A 26,072-nucleotide genomic window follows, 5' to 3' on the forward strand; every position below is an offset into this window, starting at 1 on the left:
GGTGTTATCTGCAATGCTGTACCTCTTTCATTTTTGTTGGCGAATGTACAATGTTATACCAATGTAATAGCATCGAATCGTTTGGTAAATTTGGTCGCAATGCATGTCACTCACATTTTTCTTCTCAAATTGATTTGATTACGTTCTTGCCTGTACAATGCATCTCACTCACATTTTTCTTCTCTGGCTCTACTTGACTATTCTATCAATCTATTCTACGACGTATTCGATTCATCTCACGTTCACCCGAAGGGGCTGGCTGTCGTCGTCGGCTCCGTGAACGTCTCCAGCCGCGGCTCCGTCAGGTCCACCTCCTCCTGCTCCGCCGACCGCCAGCTCCGCCCCATCGTCGTCACCATCGTCACTGGCATCCCGACGTTAACCGTGACCTCTCCGGACAAGACGGCGCCCTTGGCATTGCTGCCGTTCCCTCCGTGCAGGTGATCGCGGCGATGGCCGTAGTCGTCGTCGTCCTGCCACACTAAGCATTCCCGCGGCCTCTCGGCGTGGAAGCCCGGGGCGAAGGCGCCAGCGGCGGCGGGCAGGTGGTGGCGACGGCGCTTGTCGGCGTGGGGCGCGATGGTGGAGAGGATCTGGACGACTTCGGTCATGGTGGGCCTGGCCTCGGGGTCCCACTGCAGGCACTCCCTGGCCAGGTGGGCCATGATCTGCATCTCCTCGGGCGGGAACGCGCCCTTCAGCGCCGGGTCCGGCAGCTCCGCGACCACCAGCCTGCTGTCCCGCAGCCGCGACGTCGCCCACATCACCAAGCTTTCGTCCGTGCCCGCGCCGCTGGCGCCGGCGCCGCCCCTCTTGTGCACCGGCTGCCGGCCCGTGATGAGCTCCAGCACCACCACGCCGAAGCTGAACACGTCCGACTTGAGCGATGCCTTGCCGACGATGGCGTACTCGGGCGCGAAGTACCCGAAGGTGCCCAGCATGCGCGCCGGCGAGCTGGAGCAGCTGGTCACGCCATCGTTCATGAGGCACTTGGCCATGCCCAGGTCCGTGATCCTGGCTCTGAACCTGTCGTCGAGCAGGATGTTGGTGGACTTGATGTCGCGGTGGAGGATGCGTGGCGCCGCCGCCTCGTGGAGGTACTCGAGGCCCCTCGCCGCACCCAGTGCCACGCCGACGCGCGTCGCCCAGTCCATGGGCTTCCTGTTGAGGTCGTCCAGGCACTCCCTCAGGTTGCCGTTGGTCATGCACTCGAACACCAGCAGACGCTCCAGCTGCCGCCCCTGCCGCTCCGAGCAGTACCCCAGCAATGGCACCACGTGGCAGTGGTTCAGCCGCGACAGCAGCTCTATCTGTTCGTTCATGGAGGAAGAAGATTCAGATGCCAATCAATGGTCATGGATTATGGATGTTCTCTTTTTCAGAGTTCACACTTTTTTGAAAAAAGTTTGTAGTTCAGACTTAATAACAGAGTAAAACAGAGCATCAGAACATGATTTGCAATACCTCTGACAGGAACTCATAGTCTTCGTCCGCACCGCCGAGGGGCCGAAGCTTCTTCACGGCGACGACTTTGCCATCAGCGAGCTGGCCACGATACACCTTGCTCGTCCCACCGACGCCGATGAGCTGTTCGTCGGAGAATTTTCCGGTTGCCTGGTCCAACTCCGCGTAGGAGAATCGGAGAACCACGCCAGGGAATGGGCCGTCTTCGCTCCGGGAGACGAGCGGACAGCTGCACAAAAACCCTGCGCCGTGACAGAAAAATCAGAGTTGAAACAAGAACCAAGACTGACCTCCTGAATAGAGAACTCTGAAGAAATTCGGACAAATAACACAGAAATGTTTTGCCTTGCCTTTGATGACACTGAGCCCGGGTTTGGGTTTCAGTTGGGTAAGGGGAGAAGATCGGTGGCTAACGAGGTTCGATCTGCTATTCCAGCTGGCGTACTTGTCAAAAGAGTGCATCCTGGAACGCGGAGAGAGCGCGTCCTTGCGGCGGAAGTAGTACGCCGTGGTGCCGACAAAAGCAACAGTGGTGAGAACCACACATACCAGGAGTGTTGCAATGACTGTTTTGCTAGAGAAATGCTTCCTCCCTTGTTCAGAATTTCCTGGAGTTAAAACAGGCAGAATTCAGGTTATCATCAGTAACCACAAAATAGATTCCCTCCAAATTGATGGATATGTCTGAATCAATAGAGAAGAATTTCATATACCAGATGTGCAGTTACAGGAAGTGAAGCAACTCGTGCTGTGCACCACACCATCTTCTTCTTCCTGAAGGGCCTTATCGGAGCGGCACGAGCAGTTCCATGACCCTGTGCCGCCGTTTTCATCTGCAACGACAAAGACCCAAAGTTCAGGTATCTTCCGTGGCATGACTTGTTTAACTGCTGATAAGCATTAATTGTGATTAATTTCCCATACCTCGTAGGCAATGGCACGAGGAGTCGCAACTGGATGACAGGCTGCTGTTGGAGTTTGGTTCACCTAGCGGATGAGCAGCGCATACACATGTCCAGCTTGTGGCTCCAGTCCCCCCTGCGGCGTTATCTGTATGTTTTATGAGAGGACCAGATGTTAAATCACCTATATTTGAGCACATTTCATACAGGGCACTATGGTAATCTAGGTGTTTAGCACATTCTAGAAGAATTCTGTTGCTCATGAATTCGCAGTGCTTACCACAGAATGCTCCTTGTATCAGAAGTACACAGCTGAGGGAGGCCACGAGAAGCTTCATGTGGAGATCCATCATCGGCTAGTTTGCAGGTAGGGAGTGGGGACTGGGGAGGAATATCAAACAGACCCCATCCAGTTCAATCTCTGAAGAAAAGATGGCAAATAATAACGGATGTTTGAAATCATGGCTTATTGACCAAAATGGGAGAAAAGAACATCAACTTGATACATGAATAGCACTATGAACAAGTAGACTTTACACTTTTGATATTGTTAATAAAGAGTGCATGGTGGACTATCTATCAAATTATGCGACTATTTATATCGAGGGGAACAGATTTAAAACAAAGAAACAAGTGCAGTTCATCATTAGCAAGCACAAAATCCTATTAGATGTCGAGTCATCGTTAACAAGTTAAAACTGGAAGGAGATTGAGTGACTCTGAAATTTATACTTACAGCTATCTATCTTAGTGCTAAACAGATCTATGAAGCTTGCCGAACATACGGCAGTGACAAGATCTCTCTGGTAGTTCAAAGGCAGAAATCAACCGAAACGGTAATGAACCGGCCTAACTTATGAATTGCTTCAGACAGTATCCTGGTCTGAGAGTACAACTAAAGAGAGGTGGAGTTCTAAGTTATGATTAACAAAGGGGTCAGCTTATATGAAGGCAAGAGAATCCGAGCAACGAAGGGACAGAAAGCTATCAACTTCAACGACAAGAAAAGTCTTGTAAATGCACTGCACATCCATCATTGTGATAATAAACTCAATTCAGGACCAGCACCCTGCAAGACAGGGGACATCTCAACCCACAGCACTACACACTAGGAAAGATAAGTAAAATAGGTCTACGGCTAGGACACCTAGAACAGCAGCCATCTGTTTCCAACTACAAAGAGACTGGATTGCATGTGCTAATTGGGTGTGATGTTGGATGGAGACTGTGGACTGAAAGTTGAGAGGGCAACAACTGACATGAGAGCCGCAGATGTTACGGATGCTTGGCTTGGCGGTGGTCAGAGATCTCAGGCTTGGCAAGGCTTCAAAAACCCGCCATGTGCAAGAAGATAGCACCAAACTGCGAACTGATGCAAAAAGAGCATGGCCAGGTTGCAACTGGTCTTTGCTGCTAGAACACGACGTTCTTAAGCATTCGCCGTGAAAAGGCAAAAACCAGAACCTTCGTTTGCAGGAACTTGGGCACAACCACAACAGGACAGGTTCTGCAAAGATGGTGCCATCAGTAGCTTAACACCGCAAGCCTCAGATCAATAACGAGCAGCACTAAGATCATCATCATCATCAACATCATCATCATCATTCTGCGACACCTCATCTCCCGCTCTCTTTTGTTTAATCAAACGCGGCTTTAGCCACTGGATTCTGTCGGCAAAGGACGGCGCGGCGGCTTCTTGAGGAGACGACCAAACTTTCTTTCTTTCATTTCTGATGGCTACACCTCACCTCGAGCTGCATGCGCATGGACGTGCCATCTGCAACCACCGCTGCTCAAACTATTCCAACCATCCATGTAGGTGGTGGTGGGCAGGCAGCAGCAGCTTCCCCTTTGCATCTCTGAATTCCCTTTTCGGCGACGCTGAACCGGTTGGTTGCGAGGCACACGTCGTATCTAGATTCTACATGCATTATAATACATTTATACAATAACACTATTAGCAAGTTGTGTCAATGGTTGAAGTCACTTGGCATTCTCTTGGAGAAGAAAAAAGGAATTATATGTAATATCAATCAACTATCAACACCCGGGGCCTGTTCCTGGGATCCCACATGAGCAGCTGCCAATCTCCTCTGCACCGACGACGCCGCGAACGGGAAAACAAAATGGAAAAACCATTTGATTGGTTGATTGATCGCCTCCGTGACGGCCAAGCTCGGTAGGCCAGCCAAGATGATGAGGAATGATGAAAAGGAAAGAAAAGGGGGGCCTGATGCTGACACTGATAGATGGATGCTAGTAGTAGTACATGTAAACGTGGTTCATCATTGGGTTTGGTCCCAGGTCAGGGGCAAACAAAATCTTGAGACTGGAGGGCATAATAATCCCGGTGGCGGCCACCGTACGGCATTCCTCGGTGCTGGATTTTGAGACCCGTGGCTGGCTGGCTGCCTCCATGTGGCCGGAATGAGACCCATTGGTTGCAAACAAACGCATCTCGTTCGTTTTTGCCCTCTTTCTGCAACCACTGCCATTAAAGTAATGGTGGTGATGGGTAGAGTGAGGAGGGTGGCCTGGGATGAGCATAGTCATAGTAGGACAGGATTAAACTAGTGGCCTTACTGACAGGAGGTGATACTAAAACTAATAATGCTGCTGCAGTAAGACAGCATCCGAGGTACTAGTAAAGGTGAAACCAGAGGAAGATTTCAAGTCCCATTGTTGTGTGTCCATGTGAATGGCAGGGCCGAGGATCGAGTGGGCCGGTCCAAAAGCATTCGATCCATCTTGCTAGAGACAATGCTATGGATCTTGGTGGCGTGGTAAAAGGAGAGAAATGTGGGCAGAGCACGTTGGAGGGAGTAAATTACCGCTCCCCAGGCGAAAAAGCTGCTACCGTCCTCCAAGGGAGAAAACAAGTGTGCTCCGTGACCAGGACCAGCAGGTGGACTAAAGGAATCATTCTGCGATCTTGCAGAGCAGCAGATGGAGGAGGCGGCCAAGGCAGACAGTACTCTACAGCGAGATGGCATCTTCCCGTCCGTCAGAAAGACGGTAATGTGAACCAGAACCTGAGCCTGAACCGAAGTGTTTTTGAAATCTAGTGAAGGCGAGTGAAGGGAGAGGAGCAATCTCGTTCCCATTCCCGTCGAAACGGGAAGCACGCTGGTGCTCGTGGATGAATTCGAAGCTGTTCATATCACGCTGGTGACCGGCGGCGAAGGAGGAAGAAGCAGACAGAAGGCGACACAAGAGAAGAGAGGAGGGCTCTGGGCGAGTCGAGGTTTCAGGAAGAAATCCGCGCGTAGGTGGGGGGAGGAAGCAGGCAAGGCAAGGCAAGGCAATGCGATGCGATGCAGGCGAGGCGCCAAGGAATGACGAGGAGCGGAGAAGGGAAGGTGGGTGGTACCTCAGTCCTCGTCCTCGCCCGCTGCTGAGCTTCATCCATGGAGCTCCACCGTGTCCGCTGCCGTCTCCATCGCCGACGCACGTGCCTGGGAGAGGGATGGGGCGTGGGTCTGGGGAGCGTTTCTGTTTGTCTGATTGCGCTCGCTCGAGTTGAATGCGCTCTCCATCCCGTTGGTCAGGCCAGTAATAAGGCCGTCGTTAATGCCCTGCTTACTCCAGTGAAGCAGGGAGGGGCACCTCTATCTCTTGGGCCTGTCCGTCCGTCCTCACGCACGACACCGCCACCAAATTCAATCCAATCCTCCCTCCCCCACAAGCAATCATGCCAGTCACGCGCTCCCGGATTCATGCCCCGCCGCGTACGCACGCACGCACGTCCCACCAACACGCACCGCTTGCAGTCCCACGGGACACCGTCCACCCTTCTTCCACAAAATACATAAAATAAACCAAACAAGAAGAAAATGGCAGTAAAACACCGTCCACCGTTCCTTCAGCTGCCCCAGACCGGACCCCCCAAAAAAGAACTGGACAAGGTAACCAAGTGCAACACCGGTAAAGACTTGTCGTTGATTCACCGAGTATAAGTCCAGCTTTTATATCAAAAAAATAAAACAAATAATGCCGCACTAGTAGTTAATATCAATTCCCTCTAGACCCAGATCGGGTTCCTCCCCTCCCCTAGGCATACATGTCCATGTGCACTACAGTTGACTTACCGCGCCATATCTCGGCATGTCTACACAGCACACACATTTTCTGCCTCTCACAGCCACCAGATCGGATCCAAGGCAAGGCAGCTCAGCCACCTCACCTAGCCCCATTTCCCAGCGGAGACCAAATCCTTGCGCCAACCTAAAAATGTACTCCCTCCGTCCCAAATACAAATGTCTAAATACAAATGTATCAAGTCACGCTTTAGTATTAGATACATCCGTATCTAGACAAATCTAAGACAAGAATATTAAGACGGAGGAATACTCCACTTACTTATATTCAGACTGTCAGAGATCACAAGGCCTAACCAAGGGCCAAAGCAGGCAGGCAGTCAGTCACACAGTCAGATTCGCACAGAACACGCAAAGGGTTAATTGGGCATTCGCTGAAACAACCGGCACTTCTATAAACAACTTACTGGAGTTAGTTCAAAAATTGCTACCACATCAACAGGGGCGTTCCTCTGCCCACGCATCTCTCGGCTATACAAGGATGCTATTCGCTGCTAAAGGCTCTACACCGGCTTCTAAGTGGACGACTCAAGACAACAACAGCAGAAGAGTGAAGCAACCGATGGCCTACAACACATCGCGCCGACTAGGCTTCGTCGTCGGACAGGCACACGACCTCCGCGCTCGGCCCTGCTGCGTTGCTGGGGCCGCCACTGCTGCTGTCAGGCTCCACGCCGAACCTGGCCGGCATGTACGGGTTGCTGTTCGGCGGCGGTGACGGTTCCAGGCCTGGATGGTTGAGGACGACAGGTAGCTGAGCGCCGCCGGCGTGCTGCTGGCTTCCTGGCGCCGCCGGACCTGCTGAGGTGCTGCTGCTGCTGCCGCCCAAGGCCATGTTCAGATACGATGCCTGCTGCTGGACCTGGGCAAACGTGAGAGCGGGGTTCGGCGTCCAGACAGGGTCCAGATGCCGGCCAGGTGGCAAAAGGTATGACGGGGTAGCTGGGCTTGAGCCTGCCGCTGACGGCAGCACTGGTTGGTGAGCCGAGCCTGCTGGAGTCATGGAGGCTAGCACGGCGCCTGGCTGCGGAAACGGAAACGTCGGCCTTAGGCTCTCCGTGGCAAACTGCCCACCCGCTGGAACCCCTATGATGGTAGGAAGCTGCTGCTGCTGCTGGTGGTCTGTGGGGATGACATATGGCGGGCGCATCCTGAGGTGCTGCAGATGAGGAGAGGGCGCACGCAGCTGCTGTGCTGCTGCTCCAGCGGGCCCGTAGCTGCCCTGTGGCCGAGGTGTCGGAATAGCAGGTGGCATTGTTCTGTAGAGAATGCTGGGTGGAACTGATTGTGGCTGGACAGGGCGCAGCTGTGGTCCGGCGGGTCCGTGGCTTGCATGTAGCGAAGGCGCTGGAACAAAAGGCGGTGATATTGCTCCAGAGAGATTGCCAGGCATGGCTGACGATGATATTTCTCCAGAGAGATTGCCAGGCATGGCTGACTGTGACTGGACGGTCCGTGATGAGGATGGTAGAGCCACCGGCGGAGGGCGGACGGAGGGTTCTGCTGAACTGTGCGCTGCCACTCCGGGGGATGGTGATGGGATAACCGACGGCGATGCTGCGATCCGAGCCGCTGAAGAAGAAGACTCCGGAAGCTGCTCCATTACAGGGTTCATCAATCTCCCTGAAACGCACAAGGAGAAAACTAACCATTACTCGCACGATCAAACGATTAAGGAGCATCTGAGTAAGCAACAGATCATGGATTTAAATTGTGCTTTGGCTTTTCAAATCAATGTAATGCAACCATCTAGCGTGGGATTCCTTGAAAAGGAAGTGACAAACAACAAGAAAATGACACTCCTCACAGATCACACATGTAAAGGTTTCACCATACAGAAACAGCCAAATATACACAAGGTGCTGGTAAATGAATCATGCAAGGACACCATGCTCCATCTTATATGTTTTTTTTAACACTTTTGCTCTTTTTTTTTTAACACTGCTCCATCTTATATGTTGATCAAAAGAAAAAGAAGCGTTTCGAAAGATGTGTATTAAACAGAAATATCACAGCGAGCAGAGCTAAAATGCTGAAAGACTAGCTATGACCAGATCATTGTTTTGGAAAACAAACAAGATACTCTAGCAACAGTTAGGTGGATACCATGAGATGCAACAGATGGTGTGAACTGGCGTCGGAAATTCTCAGCTAGTGATTTGCTCACGTAAACTTTCTGGTAGATACCATTCAACTGAGTCCGCTTCAGACGATGAGCGGAATCTTCTTGTTGAAGTAACGAGTCATACTTCCTGTTTATCTTCTCTATTTCTTGGTTGCGCTCTGCCTGAAGTTGTGATCTCTGTTGACAAATAGATGTGCAGCCAAGAAAGACATGAAAAAAACTCACGACTAGCACATGCAATTTACAGTAAAACAGATAATAGACAAACAAAACAGAAAAACAAACCTTATCGTCATGGCCTTTATCAAGCAAAGTGCTCCAATGAATTATTTTTTCCAACTCATTTCTCAGCGGTTCATCACTAATGATTGGATTATTAAACACTAATGGCGTGACTGGAGGGAGTTGGGTAGGCTGCTCAGGACCGGTAGGGATATGCTGAACTGTGGTTGATAATTGCCGTTCAGGCTGCAAATCCTGGGCTGCCGTACTGCCTACCATACCTGCTCCTTCTGCTCCTGCAGGTCGATCACGCATTGAGGCTGATGGCTGTATTTCAGACTGCAGATCATGCTCAGGACTGGCTGCTGTGTTTGGTTCAAAACCAGCTTGTCTCCTTTCTTCAGAGCGTGTTCTTTCAAGTGGGTCATGCTGAACTGTGGTTGCTGTTTGCAGTTCAGGCTGCAAATCCTGGGCTACTGTCGTGCCTAGAACACATGCTCCTTCTGCTGCCACAGGTTGATCCTGCATCAAGGCTGATGGTTGTATTTCCGATTGCATATCAGGAGCTGTCACCACACCCAACGTATCTGTTGATTCTCCTCTGCCATGTGAATCCAATGAGGTTGATGGTTGCACTTCAGGCTGCAAACCTCGAGCAGCAGTGGCGCCCAATATACATGCTCCTTCTTCTGCAGGTTGATCCTGCATTGAGGTTGACAGTCGGGCTTCAGGCTGCAAATCGCAAGCTACCTCTGTGGCCAGAATACCTGCTGGTTCTGCTTCTGCTGGTGGATGACGCAATGTTGCTAAGCTTTGTTGGGCAGGCAGACTGGTACTCTGTTCCACAGGCATTGAGGCTGGTGGTTGTATAGCATGAGGTGTCACAGTGCCGGATAACTCTACTCCTGCATGTGGATCCAGTGAAGGTACTACACTTTGATGGACAGACGGACTCTGCAGACCAGACACAAAGGGAACGCCCCGCATTGAGGTTGATGATGATTGCATTTCAAGCGGCAAAACCTGAGCTGATATGGCACCCAAGGTACCTGCTCGCTCTGCCTCTGCTGGCTGATCCTGCATTGCTGCCTCGGGACCCGCGATACATGCTCGTTTTTCTGCAGGTTGATCTTGCATTGAGGTTGACTGTTGCACTTCAGGCTGCAAATCGCAAGATTTGTTCAGGAGACATACTTGATAGATACTTGATTGGCAAGTTGCTAAACTTTGTTGGGCGGGTACACTTACACTTTGTTCCACATGCATACTTGATTGGCAAGTCTGAGTTTCAAATTCAGTAGACACTGGTAGGGTAGCTGGGCTAACTGGTGACGCCAAGTGGACTTGATCTGTATCAACAGTGTCATCGTTGTTTGCATTAAATCCCCTAACAAGAGAATCTGCAGGTTGATCCTGCATTGAGGTTGACAGTTGGACTTCAGGCTGCAAATCACAAGCTGCCTCTGTGGCCAGAATACCTGCTGGTTCTGCTTCTGCTGGTGGATGACGCAATGTTGCTAAGCTTTGTTGGGCAGGCAGACTCGTACTCTGTTCCACAGGCATTGAGGCTGGTGGTTGTATAGCATGAGGTGTCACCGTGCCCGGTAACTCTACTCCTGCATGTGGTTCCAGTGAAGGTACTACACTTTGATGGACAGACGAACTTTGCAGACCAGACACAAAAGGAACGCCCCGCGTTGAGGTTGATGATGATTGCATTTCAGACGGCAAAACCTGAGCTGATATGGCACCCAAGGTACCTGCTCGCTCAGCCTCTGCTGACTGATCCTGCATTGCTGCCTCAGGACCCACAATACATGCTCGTTTTTCTGCAGGTTGATCTTTCATTGAGGTTGACTGTTGCGCTTCAGGCTGCAAATCACAAGATTTGTTCAGGAGACATACTTGATAGATACTTGGTTGGCCAGTTGCTAAACTTTGTTGGGTGGGTACACTTACACTTTGTTCCACATGCATACTTGATTGGCAAGTCTGAGTTTCAAATTCAGTAGACACTGGTAAGGTAGCTGGACTAACTGGTGACTCCAAGTGGACTTGATCTGTATCAACAGTGTCATCGGTGTTTGCATTAAATCCCCTAACAAGAGAATCTGCTCCTTCCAGCAACATACCTGGATTAGCAATATTTTCTGCCTCAACATGTCCAGTATTTCTACAGTCACCAATTGAAGATTCCTGATGTAAAATTAAAGGTGTTTGTGATCAGTTGTCTACCATCACTAAACTATATGCAATGACAATGAACACATAATCAAGTATGATGATACGCGGAATCACGAAAAGCAAAGCAGTACACACTGGAATGACTGGAATGACCACTATGTGCCAAGTTTTGGAATGTGCAAAATAAATATTATTTGTGTCAACTGGCGTAACTTTGAAAGTGCTTTTCAACAAGCGAACGACATAAATGCTCAACAACAACAACAACAACGAAGCCTTTAGTCCCAAACAAGTTGGGGTAGGCTAGAGGTGAAACCCATCAGATCTCGCGACCAACTCATGACATAAATGCTCAAACGAATATAATCAACAACATATGTAACTCTCGATGCCTACGGCACAATAGGAACAACATATGTAACTCTCGATGCCTACGGCACAATAGGCAATCCAGGCTGGAAAAATGATGATTGACTGCATACACAATCTGGACAACCCAAATACATTGTGGCGCATATTCATTTCTTTTTGGGTCTATACATGCCATCATTCCACACACATGACACACTATCACCAAGGTGGGGACTATGGCATGGTGCAAGAGGCAGAAACTTATGGTGGCGAAGCAGGATTTTGAGGTGTTGTTAACTTACCATTTAGTTTATTTTCCATCTTATATCTAGCCATGTTTGTTAGTAAGGTTTTCGAGTCGAAGAGTCGACGAGTCGTTCTGGGGTAGCGACTCATGACGAGTCAAGCCTGGCCGGTCGACGAGTCGTGACTAGTCTCGACTAGTCGAGGGGTTTGAGTCAACCCTGGCAGTGCGACTCGTTGACTAGTCGACGACTACTCGCGATTAGTCGCGTCGCGTGACTCAAAAACAGTGTTTGTTAGGCACACCCCTGTCTTAAGAGGATGGGGAGGTTACTTTCCAATTCCTTATTTAACACTATCTTAAATTTCGTTTCCTTATTTGACACTGAAAAACTTTTTCTTCCCTATCTAACAACGAGTTTAAATTTTATGCCTTTTATGACACTTCCGTCCATTTTGAGCCTAAATAGCACTTGAAAAGACCCTTTTGCCCCTCATGTGATATGTGTGTGTGCAGGGCAGTAGCACACACACGCAGCATCAGTGCGAGGGCAGTAGCACACACGTAGCAGCACATACACACGCACACGCACACACACAGCAGCACACAGGCAGCAACACACACGCAACAGCAGCAGCAGCACACACAGCAGCACGGACGCACGCAGTGTTGGCGCTGCCTCTTGCAGCACCTCTGCTTCTTCCTCCGTTGCCTCATACAACTCTTTCTTTTGCTTTCTCTCTCAACACATATGACTAGGGAACACACCCACACACACACTAGCACCAAGGAAGAGGAACAATGGCTTTGCCAAGAGGTCAGCTCCTTGGTTCACACGAGAAACGATCCAGCACTCTCGCCCACTATGTGTCAATATGCAACATATATACAAGGGTTGGACTCTGGCACTCTCGCCCACTAACCCATAACCTGGCAACTAACTAATCCCTATCTACATGCATGCCCAAGTCTAGCACTTACGCAGCATCCCATAACTTTTTTTCCCCATAATGGCCACATAATCTGGCCTGCATGCAATGCGTACAAATGTGGACAAATGTGGTCAAGCTCTAGTGCTCAACGTGACATGCAACACACCCATGATCCACACTTGCACAGTATAACATATGACAAGATTAATCCTAACACGCAGCACACAGGCACGCAACAGCATGCCGGGCGCACACACACACACATACACACGCAATAGCAAACCCACACGCAGCAGCACACACGCACATCCGCGGCAGTAGCACACACGTACGCGCACGCATACACGCAATAGCACACACACGCACACAAACATACCACATGAGGGCAAAAGGGTCTTTTCATGTATCATTTAGGCTTAAAATGAACAGAAGTGTTATAAAAGGCATAAAATTTAGACTCACTGTTAAATAGGGAAGAAATTATTTGTCGATGTCAAATAGGGCATAAAATTTAGACACGGTGTTAAATAAGGAATTCTCTCGTTATGTATAGATTTCCCATTCTTGCGCCTACCCTCCCAGCTGCCCTAGTTTTCCTGTCTGCCACTTTGCTTTTCAGCTGCACTTACCTATCTATCTCCACCAAGACACCACCAGGCCACAAACCTTCAAGCATGCGGCCTCGTAGAACTACCTGTTGTGTTCCATTCACAAGGAACACAACTGCAAACTAATAGACCAACTCGTCTCACTCACAATTAGGATGGGGGAACTGTAGCAAAGTAGCTTATTTCTGGTTATCTGCTAATCTTCTACTCCCTCCGTTCTGAAATATAAGTCTTTTTAGACATTACAAATGGACTACAACATACGGATGTATGTAGACATATTTTAGAGTGTAGGTTCACTCATTTTGCTCCGTATGTAGTCACCTATTGAAATCTCTAGAAAGACTAATATTTAGGAACGGAGGGAGTATATGTGACATCATTTGACTAGCTGCAAGATATAGCTCCAGGCAGTTGCAGTTCTATGTGCAGCCTATGGAGAGTCAGTTGACCCCACAGGTTTGTGTAATCACTCTAATTTCGTTCTTGATATTGCATCAAAACATCATAATTCAGAAAATTTATGGCTCTAGCACCGCCACTGGCTTGAGGTTAACTCTTGCAAGAAGTCAGGATTAAAGCACAAGCAAGTTGTATCAGCACACAATCGTCAACAACAAAAACAAAAACAACAACAACTACAAAGCCTTTAGTCCCAAACAGGTTGGGATGGACTAGAGGTGAAACCCATAAGATCTCGCAATCAACTCATGGTTCTGGCACATGGATAGCAAGCTTCCACGCACCCCTGTCCATGGCTAGTTCTCTGGTGTTACTCCAGTCCTTCAGAATAAATGCATTCTGGAAAGTGAAAATTATACCTGACCAACTGAATCATCATTTGCAGGAATAGTACTTGATGAACAACCAGCTCTTTGTACACCCATGCCATCAGAACTAAGGATGCAGTTTCCTGGAAAATCAACAGCTTCTGATGCTGGTCCTTCACCTGAGTTCACGGAAGTTGCAACTGGCTCATTTTCCATTGCCTGTGTAGATATGGCCCCTGACAGAACTTCATTTCGTACTAATGCAATTTCCATTAACAATCCATCATCTAATGGCTGCTGGTTATCTGGCACAGAACTTTCAACAATATGATACTCACCACTCTGCTCCTTAAAATGGATGAATTCTTCCATAACAAAGTTTGAATCTGGTAGAGCAATATGCCGATCAAAGTCTTGATCTAATTGGCCTGATTTTGCTACCTGCTGGAGATTCTTCTTCAGATGTCGCTCTACGAGCCACCTATCAGATTGCACTGCCTCGAGTTTGTTATGCTGGAGCCTCATGTGGTCCAAAAATGCACACATAAGCATAGTGAACCACTGAACAGTTAGCTGCATTTTGTCACTCCTGGTCACTTCATCAATGTGACTTCTACGAATATGCTTCAGAACTAAAATGCACACTTCTTTCAGTCTGATAACGTTGTTCTGTGTGTATGTGTCTAAACCTGAGATCTCAAGCTGTTGTTTACAAAGTATATTCTTTTCTCTCAAGGAGAAAACATTGTCAATTAACTCCATTCTTTTCTCCACGATCATGTTAGGAAGGTTATCCTTTGACAAATGACATTCTCTGTGAGTTTCTTGAACAGGTTCCTGCTCCTCTGAGATCATGTGATCAGCACCAGATGAGACCACTTGTGGTGCACCATTTGTGAAATTGTCATGATTGCTGTCAACTAACTCTGTTCTTTTCTCCACAGTCATGTTAGGACGCTCATCATTTGGCAAATGACATTCTCTGTGAATTTCTTGTACAGGTTCCTGCACTTCTGAGATCATCTGCTCAGCACCAGATGAGATCACTTGTGGTGCACCATTTGTGAAATTGTCATGATTGTTGTCAACTAACTCTGTTCTTTTCTCCACAATCATGTTAGGAAGCTCATCATTTGACACATGACATTCTCCATGAGTGTCCTGGATAGGTTCCTGCACCTCTGGGATCATATGCTCAGCACTAGATGAAACCTCTTGTGGTCCAGTACTCGTCAAATTACCATGATCCATTTCCTTACTTTGGAGCATGTGGTTGTTTCTCAAGTTGGTAGAGGTCTCCTCCCATGAGATTTGGGTGTCCTCTACTGACACTGGTTGACCATTGATGCTAGTTTCAATTGCTCTATTTGGATTTTTTTCCTCTGGGAACCTTAATCTTCCATAGATGAATGATGCAAGCTCTTCATTGCACTCACAGTTCAAGCTTTTTCCAGCAAGGGCAATCGACTCTCCACAATTTATCTTATACTTAAGAACAGAAGCAGCATGCCAACACTGGAGAAAAAGATTACAGAACGTTAGCTCTTTTTTTTTTTTGAGAAAACGCAAAAGCTTTGCATTTCATTGTATTGAAAAGAAGTAGTTTGGTACAATCCTCCTAGGAGGCCAGCTACAGGGCACGTTAGCATATTTGATAAACATAAATATGAAAAATGAAAATGCAATGACTTTGCGGGTGTCGTTCTTACCAAGGATATGATGATTGCGTGCAGTATGCTCACTGGCTCTGTAACAACAAGATGATTCTTCAAAAAATACTCAAACAACTGTTCAGCCATAGCTCTTACATCATCCTGCATTTCCAATTTACACAAGATGCTCATTAGCCAGGTAAGCATGAAGAACCAGTGCAAGAGCAAAGCAAAAGAATGAACAAATGAGAAAGGCACATAACAAAAATCAAAAGAACCATTAGCGAGAATATTTTCCATATTCCAGTACTAAATCTTTGTTTCACATGGGTGTCAACTGTCAAGAATGTATAATCATTAGGCATAACAGATTAAATTACAGAAAGTGCAACAGAGCATATCTGAACTGCAGACAGTCAGACATATTTAGCAGCTCTTTTCTACTTTAGGTTACTTTTTTCCCTAATCACAGTCCTCAAGACAGGCATATATGAAAGCTCTTGAGAATGTACCAGAATTGGTGTGTTAATACATAAAACTCTTCTACAGTATAACTTTCAGCTTGTCAAGGTGAGTCAGACAAGCTTTAAATATCGGCTCTTGAGTTGTGAGTGTGACCTACATGAAACTTGAGGGCTAGTGTCGACTTATAGCCTAGCTGACATATTATATCTGATTACCATATACGCAATGTGCCCATGAATAACTGCACTTTGAAAATTTCGCCATGACAAACTAGCCAAGAGACAGAAAACAGTAGAGACCAACCATCAAAACAAGGGAGTAAGGGTTGGTCTTACTACCGTTTATGACAAAAGCCCCACTAGATGTAGTTGTGGCACTCGCTGGCAGTTAGTTTAGCCATTTTTTATGTGAGTTTCATTCAGGTGCAAGGAAAGATTCAATTTAGGATTATCGTTTGCTTGTTTTTGGATGCAGATAATAACCAGTTTGTACGCTTTCTGTAACCTTCTGTACATTAGCAGAACATATTCTAAGTTCTAAGCATAAAAATGTGACTTCTTTGCATCCTGCCAATAGCATGCCATGATGAGAGAGAGAGAGAGAGAGAGAGAACTAAGAAAATTCATACCGGCAATTGTAGGGCCGTAATTAATTTTGATAGCTCTTTCTTAAGTTGGATGTGAAGATTCTTGGGTGTGCTCATTCGCTTTTCAACCCCTTCAGAACAAAAATTGCATCAGAACAATGTAATATGCAAATCTGCAGCTGAATGTATTCTGTGATGATGATCATGATACCTAATTTTTGTTGTGTGTCATCAAGCGGTTGAAGAACAGGACTCGATGTAGAACAGTTTTCAGGCAACATATCATCATGATTGTTGTCAGGTGAACTTTTTGAAGATGGACCTGTGATTTCGCCAACCTTTCTACGCTTCCTTCTGCTTTGATTGGCTTCTTCAGCAGGATCCTTGGCTCGTTCTTCCAAGTTCTGTACGATCATATGGCTTGATTGTGGTGGCTCAGATATATAGCTCCAACCAGGGGATTTTCCATCCAGTAAATTTGACCAGAAATTAGATGGATCTCCATCCAATGCACGCATTTCCTCTTTTTCACCAATTAGAGTAATGTTTCTTGAGTAAAATTTCCCGCTCATATTGGCTTCCGATATGGATGTGCAGGCAATTTTGGTGCTGCCTACAATATTTGTGGCTAATTTTCCCAAGAACTCTGAAATTACTTTATTCATAAAGTTGTCTCTTTCAGAGCTTTTACTTGCACAGTTGTCATGCTTAAGCTCATCAAGTCTAGAGAAGAGACATGATGCACCCCAACTAATCAAGGAATGGCTTATGCTGTGTGTTATATCCTTATCAATTAGCATCCCCTGTTTTGCAAGCACAAGCCACTTCTCCTCCATTGTGAAAGGAGTGTATAAGCGAAAAATACTTGGATGCCTAAGTTGTGCCTCTATTTTGATTTTTTCAAGAGCATTTTGATCATTTAGTGGGTTCCGGTCACTATTATATATAATAATGGCATCGACAGATGACAGCTCAATACTTGGGAGGCATGCACTTGTTTCAATCAGAAAAACAAATCTCCCCTTAGTCTTGTCATTGAACTTATTAAGTGCCACTGCTTTCTTTGAGAATGATCCACGAAATTCAACACGTTCATATGACTCCGGGCCAAATTTGTGACGCACAACAGTTTCCAATGTATCACCCACTGAGCTTCCACCTGCTACACCAGACTGCCAGGACATCCCAAAAAACATGCTCAGTTAAGAAAAAATGAAGGACTTCTCGAAGACACAAATTTCATAGAGGAGCATCAAGGGAATACGTCAATAAGAAATGACAACATTGTTGAGTACTTGAAGTAACATGTTTGGAACAATAAGTGAAATGGCACTTGCATGTCACTAGGAGGAATTTGTCATATATTATTTCTTTCTATTGTTAATTACTTGTTATAAGAAAAGTACTTTTGCACATCATGGCAACAACGTGTTCACTCGTGTAAAAATCTGCTGAAATAAATAGCATATCGGCATTTTATGTGGCGGTCATGACATCGCACCTGAGGCAAAGTGCAAGCAAGATAGCTAATGAGCTAAGATATTCAAAGCTAAGAAATTAATTATACAAGTTCAGCTTCTAAAAAATGTATGGCAGCACTGTTTTAAAAACAGTGATTGTATGGCATAAAAAAGGAACAGGTGCCCTACATGTTACCATACAATCAACAGTTAGGACACATAACTGGACTACTTGGAGAGAAATAATTAATAGTAGATGCATGACTGAACGAATACCATATAACAATTTTCAGAACCATGATTGGTTGATCAACTGATTACCATCAGTATTAGCCAATAGATAACGTGAAACATTCTAGGATGATAAATCAATCGTATAACATGCAACAACTACAGAGATCTAAGATTCGATAAATTATGCCACACATGATCATAAGTAAAAGAGGGTAATGCCATGAGTATCTCACTTGAAAAAGAATAATAACTCTTAGCCTCTTGTTCCTTATTGCTTCAAGCATTTTTTGAAGAAGCAGTAGCTTGCCACATGCTTGCACTCTCGTAACTATAGGATCAGTGTGATCATGATTGTTGACAGGAGGTCGCAGGGATTCATCAACAAGGTAAGGGTCATCACAGCACTAACATAACGACATGAAGAACAGATCAAAGTCAGTAACAGAGCCATAACTTTGCAGAAGAAGGAATAAAGTACGTGTATTGCAGATTGCATATAGACTGTTATCATACAAGCCGTAAATTTGTTTGCAAAGCACACCTTTGAGAGAGACATAATAATGTCATAAAGAGCTTTATCACTTTTCATCTGCGACTGGAGGACAGATGAGTTTGAAAGCAGTATGGAACAATATATCTGCAGCTGCAGTTGTGAAATGTAAGCAGGAACCCAGTGCTCCAATATTTTTAAAGAATCTGCTTGACGCTCATATGCAATATGACTTTTGAAGTTTCCTTCCAGCATCATAAGGGTCTCAGCAGTATCAACGCGATCGCCATTTTCTTGCTCTCCAGAATTAAGGAATGCTAGAAGTTTCACGTGCTCGGGAAGATTATCCTGCAAAATAACAATATAGCATGGCTTATTTGTGGTATAGAAAAACTGACCGGCCAGAGCTATTGATAGGCACCTTAATTTGGGAGCTCACAAGCAACATTCTGAAGTCAGTGGGAATTTCCTTCAGTTGTTCGAGATACTGTAGAGCTGACTTTTCATAACAATGAACTATGATTGCTTCCCAACCAATGTGTGCTATAGGTTCAATATCCTGTGTCATGGCAGAGAGATCACAATTAAATGACAAACATAAGCTTGAGAGATGGGCTAGGGGTGTAGTAACAACGACATCAATATGATCTAGGTATCTATGTGCTCTTAATTGGTAAGCAGCATTTGCACACTAAGACTAGGCAAGGAAATACTTAGCAGTTGGCACTTACCTCTAGGATAGCATCAGGATGGGATAAGAGAACCTGTAACATACTGCGGCTTCCACTCTCATAGAATTCCAAATCTCGAATTAATTTCAGCTCATCTTTCCCCCCGTCATACACAACAACATTGATAAATGGTGCCAACTTATTGAACTGAACCTCCCATAAGGACAGAGAACCAGGGGTTGTGACAATTAGAAAAGGTTGGCTGATGTCAGGTAATACAGACATTGTGAATAACACGGTCTTCATTACATACTCCTGCATAATAAATGAGTTAAGCATCGAGTCCTTTTTATTTAGAAAGGAGTTCAAAATTAACCAAGTACAACTGTGAGAGATGTACTTATAATTGTAAATTGTTGCATCCCTGTAAACAAAGCAATAGAACATCTCACAATGCCGTGGCCATAACTACTATGAACAAGAATGTGGGTGAAAAACTAGAGTAGATGGACTAGTGATGCTAAGCTACTTGCATGGTTCCTACCTTCTCATCGACAAGAACAGCACCATGAGATTTGTGCCAGTACTCTCGAAGGTGATTGATTGAACACAAGTGATCATTGTCAAAATCAGGATGGCACCCATCTGGCAATCTCTCAAGTTTCTGGAATGAGCTTTGCTTAACCTGTAAAGACAATTAATATTATACAGAAGAGCTTAAGTAGAAGTTCCACGAAAATGTAAAGTTTCAAGCACACTCATAACTAACTTGTGACAAAGAGAACAGCGATAAAGATATTGTCAATGTCGTGATAGTTCAATAAAGCCAGAAAAATAAAGATAACTTTCAAGGGCTAGCTAAATACTTATGGGTTGCTATGGATGTTAAATAATCATGCCTATAGAAGTTCTTTTTTTTCTGCATGAATTGTTTGTAGAAAGAAAAACTCAAAATACACATCAATTGAATCAACTAATCAAAAGATCATGATACATCTGTCTACTGCATAGAATGTATGATAACTACATGAATTCATTTCTCGGCAACTTAGAGGTAATCTCTGAGGGTGAATGGACTGACACCAACTCAGATCTTTATAAGAATTAAAAAAAATGGAATTGGCAGATCAGTTAACACAGTTTTCAGTTTTCTTAGTCTTGGTGGCTAGTATCATGGATCATCTAAAACAGCAAAAATCTTAATGGTATAGACAGCCTAGAAAACGGATGTTACATTTCTATGAAGTTTATCTTCGAACTGACCAGGCTATATTTTCTACCAGAGTCATGTCAATATGTCATGCATGAATTAAAAGTAATATCAGGCAAGCTATAGCAATAAAATTGGTTTTTCCCACCACACCTTTGTTTTTTGGGGAACAGATGATTGTTTTGCAGCTTCACGGCGGTTCTCGTAGTTCTTTTTAAGTTCGTCAGCTTCCGGCGTACATAAACAGGATGAAGTCTCTAGTTCCCATGTTGCATGATCATAGCCAAGACCCCTCCATTTCACTAACCATTCAAGAGTACAATATGTATAATTGACACCAGTTGAGCAAAAGAAATCATCAGCGCAGAAGAAATCATCAGCCAATTTGGGGGGCACAAGTAGCCTCTTCCTCAACAGGCGATGTGGCTTAGTCCATTCCTCCTTCCAAATTGTCTGGGGAATCATTTCACAAGAAAAACATAAGCATGGATCTTTTGCAAAGCCTGAGTCATCCTTCATAGGCACGAAGAAATAAAGTTCACCACAAAAATAATCACCTTTTCAGTATGATTCCTCTTGTTAAACAAGGAAAGAAGATCAGGACCTCCAGGCATGACCTTAATATCACCTTCTGGAATCCAACGGTTATGGACATGTGCCAGATTTTTATACTTGACAAAATACTGCTTGCTAGTTTGCATTCCTACAAACATAGAACCAATAAACAGAGGCACTAAATTAGGAAATAGAAGGCAATACTGCTAGGATAAACTTTGATTTTGTTTCATGCAAGATTATTTTTTTGTTCTTTGCTTACCCTCAGCCTCCTTGACATCCCACACAGACTCTATCCCATCAACAATATAATGTAAGCCAAACTGCAACCTCTTTTTTGTACAGCTGGTACAGAACCAATTCCCAAGGGACAAATATTGATCCAGACAAGACATATGGTACCTACTTTTGCAACCTTTTCCACCACAAGACCTATTACCAATTGAATATATACATCAGATCATCACAAAGTGAATATTGTGCATGATGGACCAAAAGTATACACAGAAGATTAATAATATACAAAGATCAGATGAGAGGTTTTAATAGTGTGTTCTCTTTCCATGATAAGCAGTATAAAAGAACAGGAGATTTACAAGTTCAGTTAGAAATTGGTTTCATAAAACAGGTCAAGTAACGAAAAGTCAAGATCTTCAATATTTGCACATATAGGGATGTACACGCTCATGTATTGAGGGAAGAATATTTTTCATTCGCAAACCGCAATAATATGTTCTTATGGTATCCTAGAGAAATGGCTTCATTTGCATTACTGTTTTCTGTACTAGTAAATACTGATGGAAAAAAAATGAATCAACTTACCTAAAAGTTCCTGGGGTTCCACGACCACAAGCAGCACATATGTTGGAGTTACCATCTGTTCCATCAGATTGGGTCACCTTGAGATGTCCTGAAGCTGAATTTTCTTTTGGAACAGTAATAGGTTCACCATCTCCAACTGTGCTCTTAATCTAACATAATATCAAAAGTTGGACCCGATCACGTTGATGCATAAAAATCAGAAAGCACGTCATACTTCTTTTTTGGGGAAAACAAATTTTTTATGTGTGTGTGTGTGTGTGTGTGGGGGGGGGGGGGGGGGGGGGTTAATGCATGAAAAGCCATTGCCAAGAGAATTGAAGTACTCCTGAGCTACAGTTAGAGAGGGCTACCTCTTCATGAGGAATAGGTATTGGTACACTTTGCAATGATGATGGTGATGGAAAGCTTTGCCTGCAAAATGGATGGTTAACACAGAATTAACATCAATTCAAAATACATGCCTAATTGCCAGTATCAAAGAAGTCATAAAGGCTGAAAAGTAAAGCACCTTGCAAGGCCAGTGCGTGGATCTCTAGCCTTTGCTGGAAGACTGCTTTCAACCGCTATATTTTGCACGTCGGTAGGTTTATGTGGCTGTACCTACAACAATTGACGACAAGAGGTTAGTAATTGTCACTGCTTCAAATGGTGTCCTATGGAGTAAAAGGCACCTGACTGTTGTTACTGATTGGCTGTTGTAGTGTCTCTATACAGTTGCTTCTATAGTATGGAAAGTATAGTATTGCATATTGCATCTTCCCAATTAATGTCCATATACACATCTTTTATCATGAACAATCGATACATGCAATAGCATTTAACATGCTTGGCTGCCACTTAAGTAGATACCTAGCCCAGCAGATGGCTAAAGACAAGTATAGTATGAAATTTAATAGATGGAGGCAAAGACAGAAGTATTGCAAAATTGATAGATCATGCACCAGATGCTATTGAAGTCTCGCAAGAACTCACAGTTATGTTCAAAGAGTTTCCATTTTTGCATATTAAAAAGGTGGCATTAGCGCTGGCAAAAATGAAATGCAGACAGTGCAAACCTCTGACAATGGTGTAGAACATTGGTCAACTCTTGTGTCTGAAGTTTCATGTAAACCAGAAATAGGACTGTTAGAAACTTTGAAGGCAGCATGGCTTGAATGTCCCTTGCTTTTTTCAATCAACCTGCTACCTTCACACAGGATAGCAGTGTTGCTGTCTGCCACATGCCCACTTGCAGTATTCTCCTTGCCCATCCTGTCAGGGGAAGCAACAACTATATCTGAAAATTTAAGAGACAAATTAGATATGATAGTACTCGGATGAATTGATGCAGGCTAAATGACCAAGTGTGCAACTAATAGGCAAATCTCATAAACCAGAATGCAGGCTAAATGCCCAAGAGTAACACATATATGGAAATTCTCATGTTGATTTGGTGCCCAAACAAAGTGGTTCTGTATGATTGTGCCTAAATGATGGTGCCCTAGATATGTACCTCACCTTGAAGCCTAGAACCTCAACTAGTGTGCCTAAATGATGATGCCTGACTTGTGTGCCTACACATTTTGTTATTCCCGTATATATAAACCTTCAGCTATTCCTAACCACTAGGCAACCCCATGATTACAATGTGATTTGATAACAGAGTAGGTAAGCCAGCAGAGCCCTTTAAAACTACTTGTCTGAGAGGATGTGACCATTCAGCCTTTAAGTAAGTAGAGCAAGAGCCCAACATAAGAGAGGAAGTAATATACCTGAGGCACCCACTCTTACGCCAGTCTTGAATCTCTTGATGTAGCTTCTTGCATCCATTCTTTTTTTCCGCTTCTTCGAGGAAGAGCCAGCGTCCCCGTTGCTCGCTTGCTCACCCATCACTTGCTCCTCTGCATCCATCCTAGAGCCAGAGTTTATGTCTGAACCCCTTGACAGAGAATTGGGCACACTGCTCTTCTTAACCGCGCTCGACGCTCCGAGCGGCGCTTCCTCCACCGCTCTGTTCTGCTGCCTGTCACAAGACGGTGTCATCACATTTGCCCCCGTGGAACCCCTCTCCCGACCACCAGGAAGGGGTGTGCTCCGACCTGGGCTCCCCGGACCCGGCGCGCCTGGCCCTCCGTGTGGCCGCAAGCGGGGAGCTTCCGTCGCGGCCTCCGCGTTGCTCCTCGCCACGTTCCCACTGGTTGTCGGAGGCGCCCCTCCGGGCCGGCTGTTCCCCATTCCACCGCTCTGGAACCTGGCATCAGTCAGTCAGAGAACAGAAATTCAGTCAGATCGCAAATCCACGGAGCAGGAACCAGAATCCCAACTGGAAAGCCCACATCAACTGCGCGACGCGGAAGGAAGAAATCCGAGATCGAAAACGAGCGCCCCGCGCGCACGCGCAGTCCGGAGGCAAAAAAAAAAAACCCCAAAATCCGCCCGCAGTCGAGGCCCGCCGCCCAGGGACGGAACCCTACTCCCGGGCCGTTCCCCTCCCCGGAGCGCGCGGGAGGCGCGCCGTCGGGCGGGTCCGCGGATGGGAGGGAGGCCCCGAGCGACGGCGCGCGGAACAGAGGAAGAGGAGGCGGTCGGGCGGGCGGGCGGGCGGGCGGGCGGGCGGAAGCGTTACCTCTGCGGGCGGGCGCGAGGACGGGCGGGGAATGCGGGGCGGGCGCGGCGGCGGGCGGCGGCGGCGGAGGCTAGGGTTTAGCGCGATCGCGTCGGGCGGCGGCCGCGACGGGGTTTTGAGGAGCTCCGGCGGGAGAAAGAGGGGGCGAACGCCGTTGTCACCGCCTGCCCCGTGGGTGGCTCTTGTTACCCCCTCCCCCCTCTGCCCGCGCCGCGGCCGTCTCGTCACGGGCACTGCAACAACAGCGGCAGTGGCTTGTGAGCTGTAAATGCCAAGTCTCTCCCCTACCCCACCCCCCACCATTGGACCAAAAGGTTTTGTATGTGATAATGTCCTTATTGAGCAATAATTGTGGTGCATTTATTGTGGGAGCGGAAAAAATGAGGGACATTAATTCTACTAGACCGGAGTTGATGGGACGTATCCATCAGAGTATTTTATCATCACCACGTGCCTAAATATTAGTATTGAAAAGAAATTACAGTCAAGCAGCCGGTGACAGATCAGACCAGATTGCTAGAGTGGGCCCGAGGTGAGTTGGGCTGGGCGTTTTGGTCTGTTTCCTTTTTTTGGTAGGTATATGTTGGCTCGACCTAGATCTTAGGGTGGGGCGATCTGGTGGGCTAGAAGGAAAGCAATTCACGACTACGAATTCCAAAGCCCACTTTCTACGATGTGTTTTGTGAACAGGTACTTGGAGGACCTGGAGATCGCTACCAAACGTGCACCAACGCGACGTTCACAGCCAGTAATTCATAGGCCGCGCAGGTGGATCCCGTCGGGAGAAGAGTCGATGAAGATCAATGTAGATGGGACCATCTCTCGCCAAGGAGGAACTGGTGCATCGGCTGCTGTGTGTCGGGACAAAGAAGGCAACTACCTTGGATCTTCAACGGTGGTTTTTGAAGGACTAGTCGACGCCCCAAGCTTGGAAGCTCAAGCGTGCAACGAGGCGCTTGCTTTGGCTCAAGATCTAATGTTGACACATGTGATAATAGCCTCGGATTGCATGCAGGTTGTTTCGGATATTAATGGGGTGGCGTCTTCTTCCTCTTATGCTTTTGTAATTCAAGAGATTAAAGATAGAGTTACAGACTTTTTAGAAGTTAAGTTTCGTTTTGAAGGTAGGGAGGCAAACTTTGAGGCTCATGCCTTGGCAAAGGCAGCCTCGTCTCTCCCTACGGGTCGCCATCTGTGGCTAGGGAACCCGCCAGACATTATTTGTATTCCTCCGGCTTTGATTGATCAATAAAATCCCTAGTTACACCTAAAAAAGATCTTAGGATGGGGCATGTCTTACCCTACGTCTTGCTGGATCTACCCTAAAACGAGCAGCTAGATCATATTTTTGCGAAGGCTCATGCTCTCAGCAACGGGTGGGTGCTTGTTGAGCTGATGCTAAAAGAATGGACATGGAATCGGA

General features: G+C 46.1%; 2 protein-coding genes across 10 annotated transcripts; both read right to left on the minus strand.

Annotated features, from left to right (window-relative positions):
• Positions 1-4: 4 nt before the first annotated feature.
• On the minus strand, positions 5-6,693 carry LOC125513057 (receptor-like serine/threonine-protein kinase NCRK). 4 transcript variants are annotated; one of them, XM_048678102.2, is made up of 7 exons: positions 5,737-6,693; positions 2,647-2,787; positions 2,389-2,514; positions 2,178-2,297; positions 1,815-2,072; positions 1,465-1,706; positions 5-1,310 (listed from the first exon to the last, which is right to left on the minus strand). In XM_048678102.2, the coding sequence occupies exons 2-7, from the start codon at positions 2,717-2,719 to the stop codon at positions 243-245; spliced, it is 1,887 nt and encodes a 628-aa protein (XP_048534059.2). In that variant the 5' UTR covers positions 2,720-2,787; positions 5,737-6,693; the 3' UTR covers positions 5-242. The 4 variants fall into 4 exon arrangements, with proteins under 4 accessions (XP_048534059.2, XP_048534061.2, XP_048534060.2 ...); XM_048678104.2 differs by having other exon boundaries at positions 3,626-6,693; XM_048678103.2 differs by having other exon boundaries at positions 3,103-6,693.
• A 140-nt stretch (positions 6,694-6,833) lies between these two features.
• Positions 6,834-24,906, minus strand: LOC125513056 (uncharacterized). 6 transcript variants are annotated; one of them, XM_048678098.2, is made up of 23 exons: positions 24,650-24,905; positions 23,796-24,274; positions 23,100-23,320; positions 22,553-22,644; positions 22,395-22,455; positions 22,045-22,193; positions 21,485-21,654; positions 21,225-21,370; positions 20,821-21,120; positions 20,002-20,142; positions 19,518-19,772; positions 19,208-19,345; positions 18,838-19,134; positions 18,530-18,700; positions 16,814-17,774; positions 16,645-16,733; positions 15,609-15,713; positions 13,951-15,414; positions 10,943-11,006; positions 10,770-10,870; positions 8,874-10,682; positions 8,570-8,765; positions 6,834-8,086 (listed from the first exon to the last, which is right to left on the minus strand). In XM_048678098.2, the coding sequence occupies exons 2-23, from the start codon at positions 24,256-24,258 to the stop codon at positions 7,050-7,052; spliced, it is 8,430 nt and encodes a 2,809-aa protein (XP_048534055.2). In that variant the 5' UTR covers positions 24,259-24,274; positions 24,650-24,905; the 3' UTR covers positions 6,834-7,049. The 6 variants fall into 6 exon arrangements, with proteins under 6 accessions (XP_048534055.2, XP_087384409.1, XP_087384410.1 ...); XM_087528283.1 differs by having other exon boundaries at positions 8,874-10,870; positions 24,650-24,906; XM_087528284.1 differs by having other exon boundaries at positions 8,874-9,971; positions 10,059-11,006; positions 24,650-24,906.
• Positions 24,907-26,072: the final 1,166 nt, after the last annotated feature.

Source organism: Triticum urartu, chromosome 6A, assembly GCF_056163025.1.
Source record: "Triticum urartu cultivar PI428250 chromosome 6A, HENAU_Tu73, whole genome shotgun sequence".
Lineage (NCBI taxonomy): Eukaryota > Viridiplantae > Streptophyta > Magnoliopsida > Poales > Poaceae > Triticum > Triticum urartu.